The 10657-nt window shown below is 33.0% G+C and overlaps 2 protein-coding genes across 2 annotated transcripts; one reads left to right on the top strand and one right to left on the bottom strand.

Annotated features, from left to right (window-relative positions):
* Positions 1-920: 920 nt before the first annotated feature.
* On the bottom strand, positions 921-2627 carry LOC106309415. Its single transcript, XM_013746440.1, has 6 exons — positions 2619-2627; positions 1958-2109; positions 1679-1793; positions 1498-1587; positions 1328-1426; positions 921-1171 (listed from the first exon to the last, which is right to left on the bottom strand). The coding sequence occupies exons 1-6, from the start codon at positions 2625-2627 to the stop codon at positions 1139-1141; spliced, it is 498 nt and encodes a 165-aa protein (XP_013601894.1). The 3' UTR covers positions 921-1138.
* A 1434-nt stretch (positions 2628-4061) lies between these two features.
* On the top strand, positions 4062-6350 carry LOC106308049 (1-aminocyclopropane-1-carboxylate oxidase homolog 6-like). Its single transcript, XM_013745163.1, has 3 exons — positions 4062-4689; positions 5201-5522; positions 5879-6350. The coding sequence occupies exons 1-3, from the start codon at positions 4184-4186 to the stop codon at positions 6128-6130; spliced, it is 1080 nt and encodes a 359-aa protein (XP_013600617.1). The 5' UTR covers positions 4062-4183; the 3' UTR covers positions 6131-6350.
* Positions 6351-10657: the final 4307 nt, after the last annotated feature.

Genomic DNA, 10657 nt, shown 5'->3' with positions numbered 1-10657 from the left:
TGTTAGAAATATGAGAGAAGTGTTGTTGTGAAAGTTGTGTCTTTCTCATTAGCTCTCACTATCAATATATAGTGGAGGTTCATAAGGGTTTAGAATCTACACATTTAATACATATTGACCACAAAGATCTAGACTTGGTCAAAGCTCATAAATGCTCCGGCTGAATGAGTCTAGTCTTGGACGGATGTAGACGGACCGGAGACGAGTGTAGACGGACCGGATAGTCGGGTCAGATGTAAACCTCCTTGATGGTTAATGGCAATCCACATATCCATATCATGGATTTATAACAACATCTTTATAATTTACAAGAAATTGTATGTTCTGAGATTCAGACCCCTAACTTGAGATAAAACCTTTAAAATTTGTGAACTGATTGCAATTCCAAAACAAAAAATAATAAAGACCATATTAACTTCAAACCAACGAGATAATATAACTTTTTTCTTTACCAACTTTAGACTAACCAAATCTCTTTATCTATTTAATTTATCAGATTTTGTGTGCCACATATAATGGAAAGAATCACATTCAAGTTTCTTAAAAAAAGATAATATGTCTTTGAATAATTAGCCAGTATCTTATTATAATTATCACAAAATTAATTAACGGTTTATATTATTTAGAAATAACCTTTATCAAAAACCCAGGTCATATACGACAAAATTATTGATGTGATATCATATTATAATCGCGCATATTAAGCTTGTCCATTGGATTACAACCATAATATAAAATAGGAATATATACATAAAATAAAATTTCTCGTAAAATAGAAATATGTTTCATGGAAAAATCAAATACTATCATTTTGATAAGATCGTATATTTTGTGGAAATGTCATCTAAGTTCTAACCGATGGACCAAGAAAACATACCTGCTCGACCAATTTTAAAATCACAGGAAAGAATTGTATGATAAAAAATGGAAGGGGAAAAAATTACAAAATCTGGCTAATTCTAGAGTTCTACGGTAGAAAAAGAAGCAAAACTTGTAACGAATAACAATGTTTGAAGAAATAACAAGCTGTTCTAAAGCCTCTGTGTGTGGAAGAGAATAGAACAACTCTTAAGCAGCTTTAGGCTTGGGGGTGTCCTCTTGTTAATGTTCTGCTTGGAGGACGTCATCGTAGAGTTCTTCACTCCGATAAAGAATAGCAGTGCGCAAAACTCTGCGATCAAACATCATAATCCAAAAGAATGAGACTCATTGAATGATGGTTTTTAAACATTATTTACTCACGAGCAAGTTCAGCTCAAAGAACAAGACTTCCATGGCAAAAGCAAGCAAAGAATTTGAAAATGAAGAGAAGTGTTTAGACAAAAACCTGCAAGAACTCAGTCAATAGAAGAGAGAATTGGCGGTCCTCAGGTCCATAGTTGTAGAAATCATATAAGATGGGACTAACAACCACCAAGTAGAAAGCCTAAGAAATAAAGAGTCAATAAAACAACCAAGCTTTGAATAATTGTAAACAGAAATGAAGTGAGTACTAACCAGAAGATAGGCACCAACGATGTTGCCAACAACAAAGAGTAAGCCTCCGAGTCCTTTCAGAGCAACAATTGCCCATACCACTTGTTTCACCTTTAAAAAAAAAACTCATTCTCCAAGTTAGAGGAAACATATATCTAGACAGCATAAAGGATATGAAGAGAGGAACGAACCATGGCAATACCTCAATGTCGGGTAATGCAACTCCTAATCTGGAAGAGAGATGTGCTTTGGTCAGATGAAGCTTTTGAGTCAACTCTTTAGCTGCTGGACCACCGTCAGCTCCAAAGTCATTGAACCTAATAACAAATCCCAAGACGAAAAGTTGTAAAAACAAAAATGCTTAGAAACAGAGACGTCGCAGTCTCTTGGGAGCTAACTCTATTAAAACCCCTTCAATGAACGAAGTTAGTTTATTTATTTATAGGTTGAATGTAACTCTTTCCTATAGAATTAACGAAACCTCCTTTGTGTGTCCTTCTTAAAGCGGTGAGGGATACATAAGCAAAGCAGGCAAATGTGAACAATGAGCAAATCAGACACTGATGGGTCGTAGGCCTGTTTTGTCGTCGGAGAGAGGAAATATCTTTCTCGGTAGAAGCTTATGTTCGGTTCCTCTGTTTTTTTTAGTTAGAGAAAAAGACCTTTTTTTTTGGGTTCATAAAAGAAGACTTTCTATTGTGCATGTATATCTCTCTAACAAACCAAACCGAACTGGTTAAATTAATATTTAATACCAAACCAAATGTTTTATTTAATAGTCATGTTCTGGTTAGCACATTACAAAAGGTTAATAATATTAACTGATCCTAAAATATTTTTATTACAAGTTATTTGCTAACCAGAATCTGAGGGAAAGTTAATTGACCGGTAAACGAGATTATTCACACTATCTAAATTATCATTTGTAAAATGAACCAAACATTAAACAAAAAAAAAATTGAAGTAAAGAAAAACAAAAATTGCTTAATAAATTGTTTCTTCTCCAATTTCTTTTTCTTTGCTTCTCATGATTTCTCTTTTTCTTTTGCGTCACAATTTTGTCATTCTTATGATTTCACTTCCCATCCATTCATTTAAATAAATGAAGGTAAAATCTTGTTTATTGAAGATAATGAAATTACCTGATGCATTGCTTCTTTTTCAATTAGTTTTTCTTTTGTTTATCCGAGCTTCCTCCTATAATTTTCATTTATCATTCATTCAAGTGAAGTATAATAATGAATAGAGTTGAGAATCTGATAACTCTTACGAAATTGATAGATTGAAGTTGATGTTTGTCTCTTGTCTTGATAAAAATGTCTCATGTTTAAAATTTGATAATGTCAAAGTATGAAAGCTAGTTAACTGCAATGATTAAACTGGTGAAACACATCACCGACTCATATCAAAAGTCAAAGACACAACAAGGAGGTAGTGTTGATGTTGTTGCAAACCGGTAGTGATCCATATCGAAAGTCAACAATTCACATCAAGGAGGTAATGTTAACGTTGTTGCAAGATTTGTGCATTTACTTAGTAGCTTCCACTTACAATCTGGAGTGACGGGCTGATAGATGCTAAAAATATTTTTTAATTATTTGAAAAAAATAAATTAAATTATTTGCTAATCAAAATCCCAAATAAAATTAATTAAATTAAAATATAACTAAACTGGTTTTTTCTTATAATTTATAGAAAAACAAATTCACATGTAAACTAGATTATCCACCTATCGAAAATAACTAATAATTGATAAAGAAATGAATAAATAATTCATGAAACTGAGCCAAATATAAAACCAACGAAATAATGAGTGAACAAAAACAAAAACGAACAAAACGAAGGTAGCCAAACAAAAATTGAATTGAAGTTTGCAGAGATAATATCGTTATATTATACTAATAAATATCATTTAATAATTTGAATGACTAGTTCTTGTTGATGATACTAATCTGTTTAATGATATGCTAAAAATAATATTGTCGATAACACATGGATTTTGTTTCTCAATTCTGAATGTGATGTGGCATTTTATGTTTTTCACCTTTATTTCTTATCACTATTTGTTTCTCCTTTTAACCTTTCTTTAATAAGAAACTTTACAAGCCTATTACAACGTGATTAATGAGAAGTTCTTATGGTTGGATTCGTATTGTAATATAAGTAACCGTCTCCTAATTTTTACAAAAGATAAAAACCAGTTCTTAAATATTTTATTTAAGAGTCGGCTTTTAATTTTTTTTTTAGTTAAAAGTTAAGAAACTGTTTCTTATATTCCGATAAAAACCCGTAAAAACTCCTCCATTCATCATTCTCTTACCAATCGGACTCGGACTCGGACGTAACGTATGAGACACTTCATTTGAGGTTGATGTTTTCTGAGTTTATGTTGACGTCAGCATAAACTAGTTGTGAATGTTAATGATGACATCATTTACAGTCATCATCAACCAAAACCGACAATGTCATTAGTGGTCATCGTCGGTCCCATGCACCAAAGAGACCTATCTTTTCTTCACCTCGACCAAAATGTTATATAAAAAAGACACTCCCTCAATCACTTACTGACCACAAGAACAAACACATTAACCATTTTTCTTTCTACTCTTAGTCATATCTATCAAGATCCAGAACGTTCTTCTGTTTTTCGTCCTATATAGACGCAAGCCTTTGTGAGAAATCTTGAATTAGGTTAAAGAACAAAAAAATGGAGAGCAAAGACTTCGACTCATACAGTGAGCGCAAAGCTTTCGACGAGACTAAAGCAGGTGTGAAAGGTCTCGTTGATGCTCACATCACCGAGGTTCCTCGTATCTTCCGTCTCCCACAAGGTACCTTATCGGATAAGAAACCCTCTCTTTCTTCCTCGGATCTCGCAATCCCTATCATCGACTTGGCAGACGTCCACGTGTCACGTCCACGTGTCGTTGAGAAGATCAAAGATGCGGCAGAGAAGTGGGGTTTTTTTCAGATGGTCAACCATGGTGTTCCTTTAAGCGTTCTTGAAGAGATGAGAGATGGAGTTCGAAGGTTTTTTGAGCAAGATCTCGAGGTTAAGAAGTCTTACTTCTCGCGTGAAGCCACCAAAAAATTTGTCTACAATAGTAACTTTGATCTGTATAGTTCTACTGCATGCGTTAACTGGAGAGACAGTTTCGCCTGTTACATGTCTTCTGATCCCCCAACCCCTGAAGAGCTCCCAGTGGTTTGCAGGTAGAAACCTAGTTCTGTTTTATCTTTCAAGAAATTATACAAAATATTATTGTTTAGAAATTAACACTGTATAAAATAATATAATAATTATATATATAAATTACTTTCTAAACATATATATATATATATATATATATATATATATATATATTATATAAATAACTAAGAGCACCAATATTGGAGGTTCGTGGGTGGAGTTCACACACTTCCCAAAAAAAAAAATATTATAATATGTTACAGTAATGATCCTGTCTCGCCACGCTCCTTACGTATGAACCCGAGTCGTCACTGTTCAGCGGGCTCCACGCCACGTGGCGGCCCGCTATTGGTCAATTTATTTTTATTTTTATTTATTTTTTTTAAAAAAAATCAAAAAAATAATAAAAATAATAATAAAAAATTCAAATTATGAACCCCAAGGGGGGGTTCATTAATGCTGGTGCTCTAAATATCTATATATTATATGTTAAGAAATTTGTAACTGTAACATCATTTATATTATTTGAGTTAGGGGTGCTATGATCGAACACTGGAAGCATATGATGAGTTTAGGTGCTTTGCTCTTTGAACTCTTGTCGGAAGCTCTTGGTTTGAGTTCTGATATGCTTAAGAGCATGGATTGTATGAAGGGTTTGTTTATGATCTGCCACTATTACCCTCCCTGTCCTCAACCTGACCTAACTATCGGCACAAACCATCACTCTGACAACTCCTTCCTCACCATTCTCCTTCAAGACCAAGTTGGTGGCCTTCAAATTCTTCATCAAGACTGTTGGGTCGATGTCTCACCCGTTCCAGGGGCTCTTGTTATCAACATCGGAGATTTCATGCAGGTAAAAGCTCATTGATCCATTCTTTGTGTTGATTTTCGAAGTGAAAATATAAATACGAATCTAAACTGTTGTAAATTATAATTCACATAATTATAATTTATGATGTTTTTCTAAAGAGAAAATAAATATCAGATTTTGAAGTAATATAAATACAATCTAAACTGTTGTAAATTACAATTCACATAATTAATATACGAACCATAAAACCCATATTTGATTCAATCGTGTTTTTTAAGTGTTTTTGTAATTTAGTTTTTCGAAGTTAATTCCCATTTGTTCACGAGCACTTTGCATGCTTTTTATAACAAACAATGTCTGCTTTTGTTGAGAATCTGAGAGATGTCTTTGATATGCAGCTAATAACGAATGACAAATTCATAAGCGCAGAGCACAGAGTGCTTTCGAACAGAACTGAAACGAGGATTTCAGTAGCGAGCTTTTTCACCACGAATTTGCTTCCAAATTCAACTGTTTATGGACCAATCAAAGAGCTTCTCTCTGAAGAAAACCCTCCAATCTACAGAGACTTCACTTTAGAAGAATACACAAAGGGATACGTTAAGAAAGGCCTCAACGGAACTTCTCATCTGTCCTATCTCAAGTTATGACAAACACTTGGCAAAAATAAAATAATAGTACAAGCCGTCTAAGTTCGTTGTAAGATACATGTGTATTTCATGCATGGTGGTCCAGTCCTCGTTCCATTGTCACCTCTCTATACCATCTGTATCAAAAAGAACGAAGAAGAGCTTTGGATCGCATCCAAAGCTTTCAAACTATATACTTACTTCCTTTGTGCCAATAAAGTTATATTTCTTAAATTCTTAATTAGTATCACAATTTTTTTTTTTGAACAAATTAGTATCACAATATTGCAAAAAGATTTTGAAAGTTGTTTGTTGCAAAAAGATAGATCTATCTTAGTTTGTCCAAATGTTACTGAGCCAACCAATCCGATCAAAAGGTGCTCGTTGTAGTTCAGCTTAATTATTCTTATTTTGTTTAAGATTTTGTAACATATCTAGTTTGGCTCTTTATGTTCTCATGAGATCTGACCCTAAATTTTCAACTGGTTTTGTTTAAAAGTAATAAGCTATTCTCTCTTTTATATGATCATGTTGGTATTCATCTTTTCTAGATACCATCTTGGTCAACGGTTTATACACTCTGGAGCAAAGCTAAAATCTATCTTATAATACCATCAAGATGTTTTGGCCCGATGGTTGAATAGTCTGGTGTATTTTGTGTGTGCGTGTGTGTTATACTTCAAATGATTCGGACGGACGACAATAACAAAAGCTACTAAGTTGATAGACATTTTAATAACAAAAGATAGTCTCACGTCAAGATAAAATGTTATACTTCAAATGATTCAGACGATAATAACAAAAGCTACTAAGTTGATAGACATTTTATTAACAAAAGATAGTCTCATGTCACAAGAGCCAAAGTATTTTCGTTTGAAGCTGACGACTAGTTACTACCGAATAACATACCCGCTATGTTCTGCTTTTTCTCATCTTCATCCCAAAACATCTTCAAGACATTAACAGCCTTGTCATATATCTCAGTCCCAAGCACATCCTGTACAATATGATTAAAAACAGTCACTACTATTTTCTGTGAACAACTCTGTCTTCTTGTCAATTATAGCAGAAAAAAGGTTAATACCTCTATCTGAACTCCTTTCCCATCGGTTAGTCTCGAAATTATCCAACAAACTCCCTTCTGCATACCTTCGGTGTCATCTCTTGCAAGAAACTGGTAGAGTCTCGTAAGCACATCACTGTTAGTGATAAACTGCAAAACAAACAAACAAAATTGTTGTCAAAATAGTAAAGCAAAAACACAAAACATAAAGAATTACTCTTCTTACATGTGAAGAAGATTCAACACACTTCACTATGTTTCCAACGACTCTACAGATGTTAGGTAAAACCGAGGAAGATGAGTGCCTTCAACAAAAATAAATTAGTCAATGTGAATTATATAGAGATGAAAACACTAACAGTGGAAAAAGAAAAACAAGAATTATCCCCAAAAATTGCACAAGTAGTGGAAAGACATCTTCACTAACCACATCATCAATCATGTCAGCTGGGCCACCATCTAAACGCCGGAAGAGAACCAAGCAGGCTTGTGAAAGAACTATGTCATCGTTTCCACATTGAGCAGGGGCTTGAGAACCTTTAAAGCATCTTTCATCTGAAATATATGATTTATGTTGATTGAATACTGTGATGAACACACAACAAAACATGTGATTAAAAAAAAAATTTGGAGAAACTACTTCATACCTTGGGAAAAACCAAATTTGTTGCTCGATCAATGAGCTTATCCACAAAGTGATCAAGATGACGTTTATGCATGCATAATACGTACCGAACCCAATACGTGGGCCTATAGGCGCATGAGATCAAGCATCTCTCATACAAGTTGATAACCTGAAATCATTTGACAAATACTTAAAAGTTATCAAATCAAGCCTAAAGACACCATTTACCTTACTGATGTCTTTGTCCTCGATGAAAGCAAGATAATCATCCCATCTTCTCAGCTTATCATTATCAATAGGCAGTTTCGTATGATAAGAAGACATAGTGAGAGACATTTCGAAGCCCATGATTAGAGACTGAAACTGTTTAGCTTGTGAATGTGTATATATCCAACAAGAACCTACAATGAAATGTTGCTTGGCTTGGCTGATTATTAAGTGGATAAGATCAACAAGAACGGTTTCTGTGGTTTCTGTCATAAGGAGTTGGATGGTTTCTGTCATATGGACTAGGACGGTTTTTGTTACTCATCTGCCAAAAGAAAAGAGTTACAGAATCTGACTAGTTTTTGTGAAATTGATAAACTCAAATTCATGTTCGGGTTCGTTGCATAGTTACATTTGTTTCTTTGTTTCTTGTCTTGAAAAATGTGTTTTATGTTTGAAATTTGGTAATGTTGATGAAGTAATGAGGACCTCATTGATAAGGTTTCTCTAAAGAGAACTTCATTGATAAGGTTTTTCTAAAAAAAAGTAGTAACAACGTCGTTGCAATACTTGTGCATTTACATACCAGCTTCTACATTCAATCTGAAATCTGTAGAACCAAAAATATTCTTGGAATATTTTTAATTAAATTATTTGCTAACAAAAATCCAATGATATTTTAATTAAATTCAAATATAATTAAACTGGATTTTAGATTTATAGGTTTTATATTAAAAACAAACAAAATTCACCTGTAACTAGATTATTCACCTATCAAAATAACTATTAATTCATAAAGAAATAAATCAATAATTTATGAAACTAAGCCAAACATAAAACCGACTAAATAATGAGTGAATGAAAACAAAGGTAGCAAAATACAAATTGAATTGAAGTTTGCAGAGATAATATCGTTATAATTATAATGGATTTTACTTACCAGCCTCGACGTTCATTCTGTAATCTGTAAAACCGAAAATATTCTTGGAATATTTTTAATTAAATTATTTGCTAACAAAAATCCCATGGAAATTTAATTAAATTCAAATATAATTAAACTGGATTTTAGATTTTATAGTTTTTATATTAAAAAAACAAACTTCACCTGTAACTAGATTATTCACCTATCAAAAATAACTATTAATTCATAAAGAAATAAATCAATAATTTATGAAACTAAGCCAAACATAAAACCGAGTAAATAATGAGTGAATGAAAACAAAGGTAGCAAAATACAAATTGAATTGAAGTTTGCAGAGTTAATATCGTTATATTATAATGTATTTTATTTAATAATTTGATGAATAGTTTTTTTTTTTAATTCGATGAATAGTTCATGTTGATGATACTAATTTTTATAACTAAGATAATGATACTAATTTGTGGAAACTTCATTGGTCTAGTGATTTGACTAATGATTCATTAATGTTTTTACACCAAAAAGTTTGGATTTCGAATCCCGGATGTTGAATTGTTTGTAATATTTATCATAATTTGTTTAGCGTTAAAAAATATGTTTTAATGATAAAGCTAAAAAATATATTGTCGATAACACATGCATTTTGCTTTTTTATTTTTCTGACCTTTCATCTGCTAAATAAAAGACCTTCCTTTTATATGAAATTTTACTAATCTGTTATCAATCGGACTCGGGCATAACGTATGAGGACACTTGAGGTATATAATTTAGCAAAAAACAACACTTCACTTGAGGTTGATGCTTTCTGAGTTTATGCTGACGTCAGCATAACCTTGTTGTGAATGTTTATGATGACATCATTTACAGTCATCATCAACCAAAACGGACAATGTCATCAATGGTCATTGTCGGTCCCATGCACCAAAGATACCTATCTTTTCTTCACCTCATAACCAAAATATTATATAAAAGATACCTATCTTTTCTTCACCTCAATCACCACAAGAACAAACACATAAACCATTTTTCTTTCCTTCCTTATACTTTTAGTCATATCAAGATCCAGAACGTTCTTCTTTTTTCGTCCTACATAAGAGCAGCTGCAACGGGGGAACGTTGATGGTCCTTAGCGGTTAATCATATGCTTATCAGATTATAAAAATATTATTTGAGCTAAATAAGCTAAGGATGAATCCGTAACTAAGGATTTAAAGGCGTTGATCCTTAGAGACGTGGCAGCCGGTGATACGTTCGGTCGGTTTTCGTCTTTCGTATACCAAAAAAAAAGATTTCATTTTCGACCGAAGCCGAGAAAAAAAGAAAACTCTCGAGGAAAGGCGATTTCGATCCGTCCCGATACAAAGGTAAATCGAAGCCTTCTCGTGCAGATTTATGGATTTAGATTAGGTTCGATGTTGTTTTCCTCTCAATTTAGTGTTCGGTTTTGTGTTTTCAATCGATTTGGGGATATTTACGTTTGAAATTAGAGTTTATCTTCTTCGTTTGTAGTCATAGTCTTCTGTTCTTATTCATATTGTAGCTTAGTAGTAACGGTTTACCTTTGATTTCTTACTCTTTTGTCATGTTTTGTCAATTTGGGGATCTACTCTTTTGTCATGTTTTGTTAACTCGATCCCTCTGTTTTGTTCAATCGGTGCTTGTTTCTCTAATGCTCTGTGATTGTTGTTGTTTATTATCCACTTCGCTTTATCTTCTTCGCTTTATCTTCTTCGC

This window comes from Brassica oleracea, chromosome C8, assembly GCF_000695525.1.
Source record: "Brassica oleracea var. oleracea cultivar TO1000 chromosome C8, BOL, whole genome shotgun sequence".
Lineage (NCBI taxonomy): Eukaryota > Viridiplantae > Streptophyta > Magnoliopsida > Brassicales > Brassicaceae > Brassica > Brassica oleracea.
This window is presented reverse-complemented; position numbering and strand designations above follow the sequence as displayed.

Bases quoted from the DNA above. Each gene is read 5' to 3' on its own strand.
- LOC106308049 (XM_013745163.1), top strand. From the start codon at position 4,184: ATGGAGAGCAAAGACTTCGACTCATACAGTGAGCGCAAAGCTTTCGAC. The intron at 4,690-5,200 runs GTAGAAACCTAG...TATTTGAGTTAG, and splicing joins GAGCTCCCAGTGGTTTGCAG to GGGTGCTATGATCGAACACT. The intron at 5,523-5,878 runs GTAAAAGCTCAT...TTTGATATGCAG, and splicing joins ACATCGGAGATTTCATGCAG to CTAATAACGAATGACAAATT.
- LOC106309415 (XM_013746440.1), bottom strand. The intron at 1,427-1,497 runs GTTAGTACTCAC...TTTATTTCTTAG, and splicing joins TCGTTGGTGCCTATCTTCTG to GCTTTCTACTTGGTGGTTGT. The intron at 1,172-1,327 runs GTTTTTGTCTAA...GTTTGATCGCAG, and splicing joins TATTGACTGAGTTCTTGCAG to AGTTTTGCGCACTGCTATTC.